The sequence below is a fragment of the Lingula anatina genome, chromosome 3 (genome assembly GCF_051362555.1).
Source record: "Lingula anatina isolate TDL-2025a chromosome 3, LinAna3.0, whole genome shotgun sequence".
Lineage (NCBI taxonomy): Eukaryota > Metazoa > Brachiopoda > Lingulata > Lingulida > Lingulidae > Lingula > Lingula anatina.
The window spans coordinates 11,353,139-11,371,698 of record NC_141769.1 but is presented as its reverse complement, the minus strand read 5'-3'; the positions used below and the strand labels follow the sequence as shown (position 1 = coordinate 11,371,698).

General features: G+C 36.5%; 2 protein-coding genes across 3 annotated transcripts; one reads left to right on the top strand and one right to left on the bottom strand.

Moving 5' to 3' along the window:
* Nucleotides 1-61: 61 nt before the first annotated feature.
* On the top strand, nucleotides 62-13,910 carry LOC106166216 (uncharacterized). 2 transcript variants are annotated; one of them, XM_013544697.2, is made up of 14 exons: nucleotides 62-234; nucleotides 1,768-2,036; nucleotides 3,754-3,892; nucleotides 4,539-4,769; nucleotides 4,935-5,043; nucleotides 5,464-5,490; nucleotides 6,327-6,430; nucleotides 6,671-6,739; nucleotides 10,044-10,221; nucleotides 10,527-10,704; nucleotides 10,968-11,090; nucleotides 11,243-11,424; nucleotides 11,591-11,786; nucleotides 12,156-13,910. In XM_013544697.2, the coding sequence occupies exons 2-14, from the start codon at nucleotides 1,808-1,810 to the stop codon at nucleotides 13,337-13,339; spliced, it is 2,949 nt and encodes a 982-aa protein (XP_013400151.2). In that variant the 5' UTR covers nucleotides 62-234; nucleotides 1,768-1,807; the 3' UTR covers nucleotides 13,340-13,910. The 2 variants fall into 2 exon arrangements, with proteins under 2 accessions (XP_013400151.2, XP_013400152.2); XM_013544698.2 differs by lacking the exon at nucleotides 5,464-5,490.
* On the bottom strand, nucleotides 13,899-18,498 carry LOC106166218 (uncharacterized). The gene is made up of 7 exons (XM_013544700.2): nucleotides 18,312-18,498; nucleotides 17,357-17,552; nucleotides 17,037-17,134; nucleotides 16,665-16,736; nucleotides 16,184-16,250; nucleotides 14,873-14,932; nucleotides 13,899-14,646 (listed from the first exon to the last, which is right to left on the bottom strand). Exons 1-7 carry the CDS (start codon nucleotides 18,426-18,428, stop codon nucleotides 14,462-14,464), a joined length of 795 nt encoding a protein of 264 aa, XP_013400154.2. The 5' UTR covers nucleotides 18,429-18,498; the 3' UTR covers nucleotides 13,899-14,461.
* Nucleotides 18,499-18,560: the final 62 nt, after the last annotated feature.

The following is an 18,560-nucleotide window of genomic DNA, read 5'->3' as shown; positions in this document are numbered from 1 at the left end:
AAAGCTTAAATAAGTGTTTTTTGAAACTGTAACAACTAGCAAAACATGATCTCCGTAGAACAAGTTACCATGTGACGTCATAAAAATATGGAGGATTGTTTACAACGGTGTGCATGTGACAAGCGAGGTGAAGTTCATAATTAATTACATTTCGCAGGAATAAATTGCCGCTAAGGTAAATCAGAACTGAAGATAAATATCAACGATGAAGATAATTAAAGTATGGAAATGAAGGTAAGAACTAAAAGCTTTTATATTGAGAATGAATATTTGGAAAAGCAACGTTGTAAATCAGTGCATGTTTCTCTCTCTTTTATTTCTCTCTGCTTGTGGTGAGCCACAGCCCACCAACTGGAGTATCATAATGACTGGGAATGTTCAAAATAGTTAAAAGTTTTAAACTAATAATTATAATTTTTTTTTATTTTTGGATAGCATACACTACAATTAAAAAAGTTATAGTGTCAGCTAAAATACAGTATATAAATTATTTTCTGCGGAAAATATTTTTTGAAGCGAAAAAAAATTAAAAATACAAGAACTGTTCTTTTTGATATTTTAACAGTTACAGGTAGTTGTAATCACAGATCATCTGGTGATCTTGACAAAGGTTCATCACATATATATCTTGTCAGTATAACCTGCTGTGTGGGGTCTCAAATTGAGAGAATTCCATTTCCTTAATTACAATTTCGTACTGGTAATGACATGTAAATATTTTGAATATGACGTCTGTAAGTCCTGCAACATGATAGGACCGTACAGTGTCACATCATCAGTGCTGGACTACTGTACATGTAGTTCACTGAATCCTTGGCATTAATTACTAGTATGAAGAGATGATGTCATTTGTGACCAAAAATAGTTACTAGTATCAGTGTGACTGTGTCAAAGACCTCTCTATTATGATCAACAAATATAAATATTTTGCTCCTGTTCCTTAAAAAAATTTTATATGTGGAAATCATTCTGTTTGATATTTCCCTTTGAACTGGATCAAAAACTGCAGCCTTTAGTAAAGTATTTCATCAATGTCATTCAAATTTATATATGGTCATGATATTTTATTCCAACAACAGCTAAAAATACGTTATTAATACTCCAGTATTGCAGTGTCTCAAACCTTTGTCAGGGAGTTAGGCGTCAGGGAATTTGGGTGTTATACTGGTTGATAATAGCTGCTGTCTAGGGAACAACAATACATGAGATATTTATCAAACCTATCATTGAAAAAATAATGGATACTAAAACCAGAAAACAATACTGGGAATTTCTGGAGGCTGTGTATATAAAAATCTAAAGAGCAGGTCTGAAAAGGATATGAAATTAAACCACTGTCTCTGATCTCTTTCTGTCTTTTCTGTGGATGTAACATAGGGGGAGTAGAGAGGGAGGGCTAACTATGTAGAGGCTATATGAGGGAGGGGGCTAATTAATGGTACATACAGTAGAGGCTATTATAAGTAATAACACCTGTAGCCTCGTTTCTTGATAAAAGTGTCTTTTCATAGTCAGGGCTTGAAATATTGGTAGTGGTAATAACTCTGATTTTTAGCTGTTGTTAGAAGAACCTTGCAGTATCGTAGCATAAACAATCAGTTTTCTTGTAACCTGGTAAGAAATATGAGTTCTTAGCACATACATGTAATATTAAAATGTAACCTACTGGAACCAAGTGCATTGTTTTTCAACAGTAAGGGCAAGTGCTCTTTCATTACCATAACAAAATGCCCCATTCTAATGAATCAAACACAATTTATTTTACAGTAGCCTAATGTAAGCACAAGGCAGTGTCCACAGTCTAACAATGCCAGTTAAACTAAGGCTGAACAGTGCCCCTGTGGGTGTGAGCCCCTTCCACAGTGCCCCATCCACCCCCTTCCACAGCCTGGATGAGACTTCCTGTGGTCCTCTGTGCCAGCATCCTATGTGTTGGGCCTCGCAGCGGAGGCTGGAGCGTGGACTCCCCAGGGCTGCAGAGAAGAGGAAAGCCAAGTCAGACAGTGGAGAGGAGGAGAAGGAGGAAGAGGAAGGAGGTGAGGCCCATGATGACTTACAATCTCTTTGGTCTCCTTCTCTTACTGCTAGCTTAGAAATAAAATCTGGTGGCACTGAGATAACTATCTTTTTACAGGCTAGATGTTTACCAGATTTTTCATTGCAATCACTGAATTCAAGAATTAGAAACACAATGTCAAAATACCATCAAATGAATACTTTTCTGAGCCAAATAAATAGTTTTGTGAGCTCTGCAATATAAACTACAAACTGCAAGTCCCTTCAATGTCCCATTCAGCACATTCTGCATGTGCTGGAGATTATTGAGAGAGCATTACTCTCGTATCAATACTTTGCAGTCAAGAAAAAAGAACCCATTTGTTAACCGTGAGAGACCTGTATTAAACTAGCCAATTTTTTAATTGTGGTGCTGGCAAGTATGTCTTTATGATCAGACCATGGAAATACTTTTTAGGTCATTAATCCAGTGCTTGCAGTTATAAACCTGCAACTTGAAGTTGCAAACTGCAATTATTGTTTATGAAGCCAGTTTACTTATTAAAACACACAGTTTAGCTACTGTGCATGCATTTTTGCTGCATTTTTTGTATGTACCTTCAATTATTTTTTTTAACATAGTTTGGTTTGATAAACAAATTTTACCTTTGCACAATACACACACACCCAACTCTTGAAGATATTTGGATAAAAGAATAAATTATCAGTGCGATTCCTTAATTTAAGTAAATGGTAGAATTTGCCATTTTCAGTGCAAAAAATCAGGTTCTTAGAAATTAAGATTTTTTCTTTCTATCTTTTTTTGTGACTCAGCAAATACATCTAATCTCAGTCAATGATATTGATTTCATTATTTCCTGGAAAATACAATTTTCAGAAATGTACATGGGTGAAATTGATCCTTCAATGAAGCTTATTCAGTGAAGCTTATATTTATATGTATCTGAACTTGATTGACGTGGAAACAAATTAGACATATAAGTATTGACGCACACGGCATGTTTTTTTGATGAAAGGTAGTAATAAAGCTGTTTTTCACCGAACAAGACCAATGCCAAAAGTTACATAATCGATGTTTTTTCTCATGTACTTCATTGTACTTGACTCATCCAAGTGACAATTATCCTTGGCAAATGGTTAAAGCAAATGTTCTCAAACGAGGCTGTGCAAGAATTAATGATCTTTCTGAAATTCTCATTAATGTGGTTGACGTCGATGAAGCTTTGCTAAGGAGCCAATTTATGAACTTGATAATCTGCTTACCTCAGCACAGTATTCCTTTTGGATTGTACACACACATATATATATATATATAAATAGGAATGAAACATCGTGTTTATGTTAGTGACCATAGAGATAGAGAGTAGGCTATAGTATTGAAAGTACCGTAGTGAAGCTTTACACAGATGTCATCACATTGAGTTGACAAGAAGAGATTGGAATGCCCTGGGTAACAAAAAAGATTCGTAAGGACTTGATATTTCACTAGGTTTATTTATTTATTTGTTTTACTTGAGAAGGATAAAGGATTGCACAGTTGCATGTTTGACATACTTTCATGTATGTAAATGTACATGCACACTTGTGCAAATGCACACTCAAACACACAGAATAACAATACTGAACTTTATCATGTTATTATTTTTGAACATTTTAAGTGTATGATTCAGGTTTGACATGAAGGTGTGGCAATTAACACAATGATTTCTTCTACATCAAATTCTGTTGTCTTTTTAGGTCTCCCCACATTGAAGGTGCGTAACATCCTAGATGAGTATGGGGATGATTCTGCAGAGAAGTTTCCTTTCTCTTGGCAAGTCAAGGAACCACAGAGCCGATCTACAATGCTGCCTTCACTCATGAATAGAGAAAAAAGGTAATGGCTGGTTTCTTCGTGTAGGTTGACATGAGTATTTGTAGCGCAACATAGAAACCTATAATCAATGTTCTTGAAAATAAATTTCTTAAGATATTAATTGTTTAAAGGCATAAATTGAAATTAATAATATACCTTTATGTATCTAAAAATTTTTTTTTACTTGATCATCTTGTACAATAAAGGTGCATTGTTGACAAAACTGTCAACACAAATACAGTCTGTAAGTTGATTTTGAGCTCTAAGTTGACAGTTTTTCAGTCACTCACAGAGTCACTTAGTGGATATGAAGACTGGTGAATTTCGGTTGTAACTGTTACAGTAAAAGCAGAAACTGGTTTATGGATCATATTTTTCTCAATAGTTTTTGATGAGTGATATATGTATTGAGGTGAAAAATTATTGAAAGTTCCAGAAAAAAAAAAGTGCTATTATTATATGAAAGTGTATAGTATGCCTCTAAGTGGTAGATAAAAATTTTTTGTATATACATGTGTAGTCTTGGGTCATGTCAATTTGTATTTCAAACATATGCAGCATTTTCTGTATCATCAACAAAAAGCATCTGGTTTTGGTATGTGCAATTTTGTTATTAATCATTTTACAACTTATACTAATAAGCTTCAACTTTTCTTCTGTAACCCAGTTTTCCACAGACTAAAGTTCCGCAAGCAACACCAGCCAGCAGCCAGAGGTCACCAAGCAGACGTGTGCTGCCCCCTAGAGTCAATCATGTTGAGGTTCAGGAGATGTTTGAACCCACTGACCTGTCGGCGGAGTGGCAAGAGACCTTTTTACCGAGACAGTATTATGTGTGGGTACCCAACCCCAGCAGTAAAAAGGAGACAAAGAAAAAGCCTCTGGATCCAAAGGAAGAGTAAGTTGTCACCTTGACAACCCAACTTTTTATAACTTATAATATATTCACATGAATTTAATTTTTTCCAGTCAGTTGAGATTAGTGATAAAAAGCTATGACAGTTTTTTAAAAATTTCTACATACATACGTCATGTATATCTTATTGTGCCCCTGTCATTCCAGAGTTCAGATAAAGGATCTGAATAAAGGTCCAGTGCCCCTGTCTGCCAGAGATGTTACTGAAGACCTGTTGCCTAGAGAGATTGAACTTTTACGAGAGGCCGAGGCAGCAGTATGTATTAGTTTTCATTATAACAACTGTGGCATGTATTTTTGTAGTTTTGTAATGATTGTTTGTCTGCTGTGTTTAAATGCATGCTCTGTTGATAAGAAAGATTATAACACTTTTTACTTGTTTGTGAAATTTCTGTTATAGAAAATCCAAGGTGCGGAGAGTTATACATAATTATTTGTCATTGTGAATTGTGAGAATTTGTTACTATTGAATAGTTTGTTAGAATTAATCGTCATTTATCAATTGATCAGTGCTTAATATCAACAGCATGTGTTGGTTAGTATGTTTATGTGATTTCATGTAAATTCTCTAAGTTTGTGTATATTTTTGTATGCACTGTCCAGTTTGAAATGCAATTATTTAACAGGAATGTCAGATTAACTAACACAATATGTTGTTTGTTTTATTGATAAACAGTTGGCAGAGTTTTGGCCAGTTTTGAAGGTATATTTGTGTGGATGACATTTAAAATAGCATTCGCTGTAGCATCTTTATTTTAGTCTAGGAAGTTTTTAGCTAGATGATAATTTTATTAACCCATTTAGAACCCTTATCTATGTGCTCTTTTTATCAAATCTTATCTGATTTGTTCCAGCTTATTTTGTATTGATTTTTCAGTTAGAAAATGAATAGATATCTTGTAGCACCTTTAGTTTGTGTTTAAACTTGAAAGCTCCAGTTAGCAACTTTTAGTTGTTAGCAAGCTATTTATTTCATAAATATTTTTTTCTCTGAGCTCATCTGTTAAAGCTTATATTGTTTTTCTAATTTTACTTGAGAAAATGTTGCCTTATGTTTATAAGCCTTTTTCCTGGGTATTTAGCACAAATGGTTTTGAGATTTTTTAAACTAGGTTTTAGTAAAATTTTATTTCTTACTCTCTTTCCTTTAATTTTTCTGCTCATTTATTTAATATTCACATTTTTATGTTTTTTCAAAGTTACAGAGATTCTATATCTCAATGGTACATGAACTCACTTCTGTGTAACTTGTTCTTACATACTTTTTTCAAATGCTTGTAAATGTTACCAATGAATATTTTGTTAAAATGGTATCAGCTTTATAAAAATGGACAGATTCATTATATGATTACATAATTACATTAATAGTAAAATATCTGATCTTTTTGTACAATATGTTCATATTGCTGCACATTCTTTCTTATAGTTGAGATCTTTAAAGCTCAAAGAGATTTTCAATGATTTACTGTTACATTTTATCTGTTCATTTAACAAGAATTTTCTTAGACTAATTTTATAACTATTTTATTTTCTTAACAGAGAAAAGTGCAGATGTCCCCTCGAAGCACTAAGTCACCAACTGGAGGTCAGCCATATAAACAGCACCTGATGTCAGGGATGAAAAAGAAAGGAGATATGGAAATGTAAGTTAACATACTATATGCCAGTATATCATCAGTAACATGCCGTTATTTTACAAATGTCATTTAACAGTTGTGTGTGAATGTGTGTTTGCATGCAGGAGTTTGCAAATGTACACGTGCTTGGTTTGTGTGTGTGTGTGTGTGTGTGTGTGTTTGTGTGTGTGTGTGAATAGGAGGATGTAATTAACTCTGTGGAAGGGATGATGTACATGTAGTTAACTCCCTTCTTTTTTATTACAGGTTGTTAGAGTTACTGCACCTTCCAACAAAAGTGCTTGAGAAAATCTTGGAGGATAATGAAGACACAAAGTAAGCTGTGTGAACTATACATTATTATGAAATCAAAAATATTTTTGAGTTTGTTGTAGTTAAAGGAGGAGGATCATTTAGAGTGCTTGTGAGTAAAGTCGGCTTGTAGTAAAAGAAAACTCGTAGTATAAAAACACCCTTCTTATGATAAGCATCCTTTTTCCTATGAAGTGTGGAAATATAGTAGAAACTTTTAGGAATATGTTCACTAACTTTGCATAACTACTGGTAGCCAAAGAAAATATTAAGCAACTGCCTTTCTCCACTTCCTTACTAATCTACGGTAAAGTCTTGAAAATTTCGTCGTTCTTGAAAATTTCGTCGGCAGACGATTTTCCGCCGAGGTAATTTTTTTCCCCTTGAAAACTTCGTCGACCTTGAAAATGAGGTACTCAATAATTTTTGAAAAGTTCGTCACCAAATATGGCCGCGTTGTCCAGCTCAAACATGAAGGTAATGCGTCAGTTGATTCAAGACAATGATACGATCAGGATATCATTGCCGATAACACTCTCAATGGGAGATAGGAACAATAGTGCGCCCCTGCGAGCGGTTACTCACAATATAAGTGGTTAAGATGTGAATCCCCGTTCTTAATTGCGGGAACATCGGCCTTTTGTCTAAATAGTTTCATTACTATTACCTGGCTCAAGGTGCGTTATCAAGCCGGCAAATAAAAGTCACAGGCCGCGGCTTTGTCATTTGTAACGCCGTTATTGTTATCGGCGGCTGTCCTAAATGAGGAAGACACAATGAAAGATCAAGATATTATCTCGAAGGGAAATGTACCCGTCACTTCTATTCATGTCCATGTTCAATTTAGGACCATTTAACAATTACCTGGCTCATCCATGGAGATCGTTCGCAATGCGAATGGGACGAGATGGCAATTTTCATAGCTTCAGCAGAGAATCTTTCGCGTAATATTGTCAACAGATCGTTCGCGATCCAAACGAGACAAGAAGAAAATTTTCATATTTATAGCAGACTCCGTTCGCGTAAGATCATCAGCGGGAGATCGTTTGCGATCCGAGCGAGACGAAAAGGCAATTTTCATGTCATCATCGGGAGATCGTTCGCGATGTAAGCAAGAATGAAATGCAATTTTCAAATTAGTGCAAGGAACTTAGTTTGCAAAAGATCGTCAGCGGGAGATCACTATTCTAACCCCCCCCCCCCCTTTGAATTTAATAAATAATATATATATTTTCATTTTATCTTAAACCCCCCCCCTTCCCCGCTCATGGCATATCTTCGGCGGAGAATCGTTCGCGTAAGATAATCATCACGGGATCGTTTGCGATGTAAGCAAGAATGAAATGCAATTTTTATATTAGTTCAAGGGATTTAGGGAACTTCGTTAACGGAAGATCGTCAGCGAGAGATCATTATTTCACTCTCCCCCCCCCCCCCCCCCCAGACCCCAGACACACACACTTTGGATTTAAAAAATATCTTTTTCATTTTATCTTTAAACAGCCCCCCCCCCCTCCCCCGCTCACGGTATATATTCGGCGGAGAATCGTTCGCGTAATATCCTCAGGACTTTGTTCGCGTAAGATCATATCAGAGGGAGATCGTTCGCGATCCTAGCTTGACGTAAAGGCAATTTTCATATCATCGTCGGGAGATTGTTCGCGATGTAAGCAATAATAAAATGCAGTTTTCATATTAGTTCAAGGAACTTAGTTTGCAAACGATCGTCAGCGGGAGATCATTATTTTACCCCCCCCCTCCCCTTTGAATATTATAAATAATATATATTTTTAATTTCATCTTTCACCCCCCCCCTTCCCCGCTCACGGCATACATGTATCTTCGGCGAAGAATCGTTTGCGTAAATATATCGCCAGGACTTTGTTCGCGTAAGATCGTCAGAGGGAGATCGTTCGCGATCCGAGCGAGACGAAAAGGCAATTTTCATATCATCATCGGGAGATCGTTCAGTTTTCATATAAGTTCAAGAAACTTAAAGTCATAATAACTCTTCGTTTTGGCCAAAAATTGGATTTTCCTGGAAAAAACGGCAATTTTCCCGTACTTACCAATGGCCAACGACCCCATTCCTGCATTCAAAGTTAATCCAGGGTTTTTTTCCTAAACGTACGGTTTTTTGTTAAAATCTCTTAAGAGATTTTAACTGACGGAGCTCTCTCTGACATTGCAAAGTCACTGGTGACCTACTTAAAACCGCGGGAAAAGCAGACAACAACAACACTATATAAGATTCATGAGATATATTCGTCTTTTTGTTAAAAATGCATTTATATCCGCAATGTGTGCCATTCTGGGCTTTTCGTTATCCGACGCACTGTACAAAAACTCGCAACTTACGTCTGCGTCTGCACCAATGCGTTTGGCGCCATGTTATTTTGGTCTCGAATGAACGCGAGAATCCGCGTGACACCATTACGTCATTAGCAACGAATGCACTTGTCGACCGGAAAAAAGGCATCGTAAGCCCTATTGACAAGCACAGATTTTAGTTTTCCTACAAAAACGGCCGTTTTAGTGGTAAAATACAATAGAATATATTTCCATGCGTTTTTTACAATGTATTTCATGCGGATTTTTGAATCTCAAAGGAAGAGTTATTATTGCTTTAAATTGCGGAAGATCGTCTGCGGGAGCAATTATTTTAACTCCCTGTAAATTTTTAGGAAGTTACAGATGGTACTTTTAGAAGGCCTGACATTCAATCCTGGGAAAAGCCCTGCATGCAACAAACGTTGCCAAGTGCATAATTTTTTTTAATATGTCGCGGCCAGGTTATAATGCAAGGAGGCAATTAAGCTTATCTTGATCCTTCTCCTCTATCAGGAGGTATGTTTCTTACCGGGAAGATAATTCTCAACACATTTTCGGGTACAGTAAGTTAAATTTAACTTAATCGAGATGCAGTAATAAATATATTTTTATTTACCACCAGAAAACGACTTAGGAAGTAGTTTTAAATATCCCACAATATAGGAGGGTCAAAGATAACAGTCGCTAAGGAGAAAAGCCCAAAGGCCGGATTTTTGAAAATTTCGTCATACCCAGGAGTCGGGGAGAGGTAATTTTGAAAAATTAGTCGGATTTACACAATTAAAAATATTAATTAATTTTTAAGCGACGAAATTTTCAAGACTTTACCGTAGATAAGGGAGATAACCCAAAGGTTTGTGACTTAGTTTAAAACCAATCGAGGTTTCGTGGCATTTGGAGACAGAACTGCGTGGAAATGAGGTATTGATACTGATATATGATTTTTCATCAGACTCCTTTTAACATTCATCTCATTTGTTTGCACTTTATTTTCCAGAAGTCTTTTGTCCAAGGAGAAGATCAGGGATCTCTTGCTCACTTTAGTCCCTAGCCTCCCTAAGGACAAGGTGTCCCTCACCCTGGCCAACAGCGATGTACTACAGCAGAAGAAGTTGAACCTGCGTGACATCAGGGAGAAGAACATGAAAAACCCAGATTTGTTAACAACTAAGCAGGTATTGAATGGATGGTGGACAGACCATCAAAACAATAAATGATTTTCTCATCTGATAGAATTCCAGTTTTATCATTATAAAATCATAAATGTTTTCAGACGCTGTCTGGTCTAGATCAGTTTTATGTGTGAAAAGACCCTAAAATATAGTTACCCTCTTTCTATAATAAAATCCAAACTATGCCTTGCACATGGATGAAATCTGTGGAAAAACTGCTGTAAACTGTTTTTAAAAATTATGTCGAAAAGAAACCAGATGACAAAAAGGAATTAAATTCAAATTTCTGCCCAAATTTCTCTCCTCAGGTCTACCTACTGGATGACTATGCAGTTCTGGAGAAGATGAGCTCTGTCAACAACCCAGAGAGTGAGGCTGATGAAGACCGTATTGCTAGAATGTCTGATTTTGGGTCAGTCCGCGAGATTCCGTCTGCCAGAGCTGAGTCGCCAAAATATATCAGAAAGCCCTTGCCTTCTGCAACAGGTAGGAATATTTCTCTGCAGAACCAATGAAAAGAATAAAGGTTTTTTTTAACATAGAATATGTTTTAATATATTACCACCTAAATTTTCTTTCAAATCTGTAGTTTTTTTGCCTTTCTTTACTATTATTTCTTCTACATCAAATTTCTACCATTTTTTTTGTTTCTCAGTATTATTTGTACAAATATAGTGTCTTTTTTCATCAGGATTCTTACAGCCATAGTCAGTATGATCAGTAACCAAATAACTGTTTTCTTTTTTTAGGGTCTAAGAGTACCCGCACCCACAAAACTAAGCTTCCATCAATCTCCCTGGGTCTACCAGAGCTTCCTAAGGGAACCATAAAGCCCTTCATGTACAGCAGGCAAAACTTTGACTTCACACTTGGTAAGAATAACAACAAAAACATATAGTATATATTGCAGGCAAGACTGAAATGGGGTTTTCACAGATAAACTATTTTTTGACAATTAATTATACTTGTTCAATGCTTTTAAAATTAATTTTTATACAGCTTTCTGTGTACATGTTATATCTAGGTCCTCTGCCCACTCCACCTCCCTCAGAGAGCAGTAGTGTTGCAGAGTCCAGAGCACCACCATCAGAGGGCAGCACCATCCACGTCACCATGCCCAGTGTAGACTCTGTCATGGACAGCTCCCTGGAGGCAGAGGGCAGCTCTAGTCGTGAGGAGTCTGTTACTCCAACAGCCATGCAACTGGTATGTGGAAAATGCCTCATAGTATGAAAATTCAGTCTCTGACATAAAGCTGACATTTAAAAAGTTATATTTATGCTGGCATTAAATTTATCCATCTACTGTACATTGCATGTGTTTACAAACATTAAAAATATGTATATTTCAAAATTATGTTTTCTTTCCCCAGCAACAAGAACTTCTGTCACGTTACAATAGTTTGGTTCCTCAGTCGGCTCCTTACCCTAAGACACCCCCAACCACACGCATGACACTACGTGCCCATGTGAGTGGGACCCCACCAGACACTACAACATCATCAGAGGAACCAGAGTGGGGTGCAGCTCAAGACAAGGCCACTGCATCTGCAGAGAGACAAAGAACTGGTAGGTCTAGAGAACTTTTTTCACCTTACACAAGTTTTGTTGTTTCTAAGCCATATATATGAAGAACAGAATAATTTAGGTGTAAATCTTTTTCATACAAAAATTTCATACAACTGTACATTCTTTCTCACAGCCAAGATCTTAAGAGCTGTAGGGATTTTCAGTGATGTCATTTCATTAATTTGATAAAGGTTTCTAAGGCTCATTTGATAAATGTTTTATTTTCTAAACAGAGATAAGTGCAGATGCCCCCCCCCCCCACCCTAAAATGACTTAAGGGGTTCATACTTATCTCTAAAACAATTACCTGCACTATGATCAGCTGCCATACACAGACTTTGTTAATTTGGTTTTTTGTTTATTCCACAGGAAAATCAAATGAACCAGAGCCCCCAGAACAGGGCAAAGAGAGTCCCATTCCTCCAGGCAGTGCCTCACTAAAAGCAGGGCGCATGAGCAAACGCAGTGTGAGATTTGCACCAGAGGTGCCAAGTGCCTCCCGCGAGGGATCAGCCAAGACACAATCTACAGTGACTTCATCTAGAAGGCCTGGTGGACAATGGGGAAATAAGTCTCCTATTTCCATCACAATCCCACACCTGCCTATGGACTATGGGGAGAGTTCCCTGAACACGTTAATGGTGACAGGTGCTAGATCTATACAGACTGATATCTCCAGTGTGCACAGGACTGGTACTCCAGATTATAGTGAGGGTCAGTCACCTCCACCATCCCCTGAACCTTGGCCTCAGGTTAATGAGGAGGACTATGAGGGATCCCCTACGCCACCCCCACCACCTTCCAGCTCAAAGCCTTCATCCAGTGCAAACACAGATTCACGATATGTGAATATTGACAGCAAATCGGAGAAGTCAAGTTTGTCTTCAATGATGAAGCCGCCAGAACATTTGGTTGACAAAGATAAAATGATGGAGGACTCTCCCGCTCCACCCCCACCGTCTCCTGAAGCTGTTGATCGTGGATCAGTATCACCAAAAACCACCATTATGAGGAACATGTCAGGAAGTTCAGGAAAGGATGCTCTTTCCATGACTCCACTTCCTGAAGAAATGTCTGATGATGAAATGACAATCTCAGCTATGCCACCTAGTCATTTTACGTACGATCGTGAGACTACGCCCATACCTTCACCACCGCCCACAGCACCAGGAGAGAAAGATGGTGAGATGGCACCACCTGCAGAGGAGAAAAATGATACAATAGCCGAGTCATCTCCACTTCCTTCCAAGTCACAGACATCAGATCCAGAACCACCAGTAGTGCCACACATGTCACCACAGCCTGAAGAACAGGAGTCGTCACCAGCTGGAACCACTGGAGCCAATCACACAACTACCTTCCAAACTGTGGACATTCCAGGGGGTGAGATCAACCCCACAGCAAAAGAGGAAAGAAACAGTGGTGAGGAGTTTGAAACTGGCATTGATGAGAATCTCATGGAAAGGTTGGCTGAGCTTGATATCAATCAGTATGGAGATGATGGTGAAGAATTTAAAGATGAACTGATGGATGAATTATCGAAGTTATCATAGTATGTGTAAACTCTATAGTAAACTCTTAAAGATAACAAAGTATAGGGAAGGCAAAGACATACTGATACAGCCCATATGTTTAACACATTTTGTATTCGCAGTGGTTATTATTTAGTCCTCATGAAATGTGGTAGAACCTTCATTGCCTACAGTTCTTAATCAAAATATATGTAGTACACCATTAACAGACAGATGTACTGGACTAGTGTAATCATGGTTAAGTGCTTTGTATTTGCTCAAAATTTGATGACAATCTGTGTATTTTTACTGCATTTATCCCTAATGCATAGTCAGCATCAACTTTTGTATGTCAGTATATTTTATTATGTTTAGATATTAGATGTTTTTCATTATAGTACATTTTTATATCAACATTGCCTGCAATTTCAAAATAACAGTGCATCTTGATATTATATTTGTTGTATGTACTTGTCCATAAATCAAGTTACAACCATTTCATCATCCCACCAGATGGCAGTAACAGCAATTGTATTGTTGTCACACCCAATATATACAGGGTTATTAGTGGTCATATATTATAAATAAAGATTCTAATGAGTAAAGAACTTAACCCATAGTTTTATTTCTTTTTTTGATCTACACCACTAGATTCCCAATTTCAAGGAGCTATTTTTAATGTCAGGCATGTAGAAAGTCCTATTGTCTAGGATTCCTGGAAAATAACGTTCAGTTTCTATGCATTTTTAGATGTTTGGCACTAATCCGAGTTATTCAGACATAAACATCTGGGTTTGTCTTGATCTAGTAGTATAATTCCGAGTTAACATACTGTTTTACGACACAGCATGACTACAACATACAAGCTGACTTAAAATATTTAAAGTAAAGCAATGAAAAAAATAATAAAATAAAAATGAAAAGTTTTTTTGATCACCCTGTGAACAACATCTGCAGAAAGACTTGAAATTGGTTAAATACATATATTTTGTTATGAAAAAAAGTCACCAACTGATACTTCAATGTGCTCATATTCTTGTACAAGGTTAAAGTTGACAGGTACCACAATCCATTGCCAAGACCAAATGTTGGGGAATACCTTTCGAGTTCTACTAGAAGAAATGCTAATATTCAGTCACAGAATGAAACAACATCTCTCATGTGCTACTGGTACTTTAATTTCTCTCTCAAATATTTCTTGGTCAGCATGTCCATATATGTCAGAAAACGTCTATCGCGTGGACGTGGAGGCTTTGGCTGAGTCTTCAGTACTACATCTTTCTCAGTCAGATGTGGATAGTATTCCTTGTAATTATAATAGCGGTCATGGAATGGGGCTCGCATGAATCCTGGAATTAAAAAAGTTTAATTTGTTCCATGCCTTATCCTCCAAAAAGACTGCACTTCCTTCTTGACAAGACTACCTCTCTCTCCACACACACATGCATGCACGCATGCACACACACACACACACACACCACATGAACTGTTTAAAATTGCGTGCATACATTTCACTTGCTATATCTTATTAGGTAGATATGAAAGTTAATGTGACAGACACAACAGCAGATTTACCTAAATCTCTTGCCTTCTCTACTGCAAATATGAGTTTCTTTTGTTGTTTGCGGCAAACGCCTGTAATGAACAAAGTTACTTATTAACCAGAGGATCAGAGAGGCGATACCGCCTCCGAATATTGTACCACTAGCTGGAGTAAGCACATTCGTATAGACCCCCCACCAGTCTTGTGCTTGACAAGCTGTAAAAAATGCAATCAACAAGAATTCTCAAAATATGCAAAAAAAATATATATATAACTAAAAATGGTACAATCAAAGTTCAGTTCATCGTAAGGTAGGTCAAAGGTCAATTTCAAGGTCACAGTAAATTTCCAGTATATGACTTCCTATTCAAGTTCAATAGTAACTATGGACCTATCTCTGCAAGTTTTGGAGATAAAAGGGAACCAAAATTTGCAAAGTTCAGTTCATGGTGGAAAGTAGGTCAAAGGTCAATTTTAAGGTCACAGTAAATTGCCTCTTATGACTTTCTATTCAAATTCAATAGTAACTATGGGCGTATCTTTGCCAGTTTTGAAAGTGTTAGCATTAAAAAAGGTGCAAAGTTTAGTTTATGGTGTAAAGTAGGTCAAAGGTCAATTTCAAGGTCAGAGTAAGATTTCCTATTCAAGTTCAATAGTAACTATGGACCTATCTCTGCCAGTTTTGGAGATAAAAGGGAACCAAAATTTGCAAAATTCAAATTCATGATGAAAAGTAGGTCAAAGGTCAATTTCAAGGTCACATTAAGATTGCCAGTATATGACTTCCTATTCAAGTTCAACAGTAACTATAGACCTATCTCTGCCAGTGTTGGAGATATAAGGGACTAAATGTTATAATTTTGGAGTTACAATAATGTGCCATAAATTTCCTTCAGAAAAAAATTAATTAAAATAAAGAAAAGGTCATTTTGGTTGAAATTCTTGATTCAGAAAATATCCATTTACATATAATTTTTTAGAAAATTGGAAACAATGCCCTTTGGTTTTTCTTTTTATATTTATATAATTCAAAACTATATGATGGCATTTGCCAGGTTCTGTGGCAAAAAATTTGACTTTCAATGGATCTTTATAGAAGAATCACTTTCTTTAGTACTCTAGCATTTAAAAATTGAAGTGATATTTTGTTATCAGAAAGTTCTTATTTTAGACATGTTCAGACAAAAAATTCTCTCTCTGTAATCTCATGTGAGTTGAGGAAATTAAAGTCCAACATAACCATATACAAATGATAACATAACCTCGCATCAAACTATTTTTGGTAATTTTACTGAAGTATAATAATAATAATAATAATAATAATAATAATAATAATTTTATACCTGTCTGGTGAACTTTCAGCACCTCCCCTGTTTCTTCTGACACAAACTGTTTCAGAAGATCAAGATTCTGTAAAAGAAAAATCCTTTTTCATAGACTTTGTATGAAATGATTATAATGTCAGTCACGACTTACAACAGCACAATTTGTCAATGAATAGTTTGTGAAAAAGATTAGTGGAAAATCTTTTTTGGTGCCATGACAACAGCCAGCGTAAAAGGAACTGAAGAAAAACAAAAATGATTGCTACTAGTAGTTTCATTCTATAATTTTCACGCGTAAAAGGAACTGAAGAAGAACATAAAAGCAATTGCCACTAGTAGTTTCATTCTGTAATTTTCACACGTAAAATTGACTATCTGCAGTGAGATAAATTCTTTTAATTTCCTTGGTTTTAAGACAAAACTAAAAGATTAAGAAACAAATAACAGGAATCCCACTAACCAAAAAGAATAAATCTTTAGGAGAACATTGATAACTTACTCTATAGTCTACAGTAAGAAACCTGTCTCTGCAGATGGGACAGGGATTGCCCGCTGTTACAAAGTTGCCCTTCTGAAATCAGTCAAAATCAATACAATCATATTAAACTGCATTTTAGAAATTATTTACTGTGTAGTCAAGTATCGGAATGATAGGGTATCCAAAAAAACTAGCATATACAGTGGAACTAATTCACCGGCAAAAAAAAAAAAAAAAAAAAAAAAAAAAATTTAAGCCTGTAAGATCCATATTTCACTAGCCTGGGTGCCATTTTAAACAATGGCAATAGCTGGTGTAGATCATAATAATCCCACTACTTTCCATTAAAAAAGTAACCTTTTTTTTTTCAAAAATGTTTATACATCTTCTTACAATGCAAGTTCGTCTTGTAACTCGTGGTGGTGTATTGCCCTTATGGTTACGCCTATAGTAGAAATACACAGGGTAATCTCCATATCTTTCTTTAAATACTGTAAAGATAAAAAATAATCAGTCTAACAAGTCACAGCTTGTTTTTGAAAATAATACACTTGCATCTAAGACTGTAATTTTATGATGGAGAATTAAAAAAATTATTACACAAAAATTGCAGCAATATTTGAAGTTAACCAGACAAAAGGGCTAAATTCCTAAAAACTGTACAATGCAACCATTTCAATTACAATGAAAACTGCAAAATGAAAACCACACACCTTCACTCTGCATGTATGCGATACTTTCCTCTACAGGTGCTTTTGCCTCTGCAAATGTAACATGCACACCCCCATCTTCTTTTACCTCTTCTGTGTCATCATCTAATTCATCTTCCTCACTGGCATTATCCTTTTGGCACCATATGGGTGATGTGCTGACCCATCTACTTGCCTGATTGAATTCAACTGGAAAGAGCTAAGGGTGTATGAAATATAATTAATAAAAGACATGTTGATCAGACTTTTTCAGTTGATATTATGGTCAAGGTACCGGTATAAAAGCCCCATTCAGAATAGGAGACTAAGACCGCATTCTCAACGAATTGAGCCAGGCTTTACAAATCCTGAGAACTAAAAATGGCGGACGTACATGAAAGAAAAACCGCCTAATCTTTTAATAGTCTCTCCGTCTCTCACAAGCCTCTCCACACGTCGTCCCTGCGGGGTACAGTAATTAAATCTCGGCTCTTTGTTGAAAGCATCCATTTACAAAACACATGACCATTCTAAGAATATCTATGTCCTGAGCACCCATAAGAAAATTAAACAGTTCATTATTGCTGAGGTCGCCTAGGGGTAGGAACTCTGACAGCTGACCTCTGAAGGAATCACGTATTGAATCATATGTTTTGCTCTCTAGCAGGAGGTGGAACTCATCTTCTACTTTATTCGAATCACAAAGTTTACAAAATCTCAACTCATGTACTAGTAGGTGCTATATTTAGTTCAATTGATCAATCTAGGTGACAGCCGAGCGTGCGGATATGTAGCTACTTCGTGCTACTTGCATATAAGTACCGTGCGTAAAAGAGGCAAAATGTCAGATTTGTTTATTTTCCCGACGTACTTTTGGCTTGGGAGTTCATGCCTGCCGAGGTAGAATTTTCATTTAAGGTAAGGCATTGCACTAAAGGAAAAGGCCCAGGATCTATTACATAAATAACCTGTCGATTACCTGATTGACAGCTGTTTTTCTCATCATAAATGCACTTCGGCACATGTAAATTCCCTTTCCAAGTCGGTTTAAATTTCGAGAAAACAAAATGCTCGTGGTAAGTTTAGCCGCTGCCATTTTGTTTATAAATGTTCACATATTTTCTCGCGACATATGCGTGATCTTGTGTCACGTGGACAGGTTGAGGTAAGGGAACCGTAAGGAAAAAAAGAAATAGGTGCAAAATAAAAATGTAATGAACCAACCTTT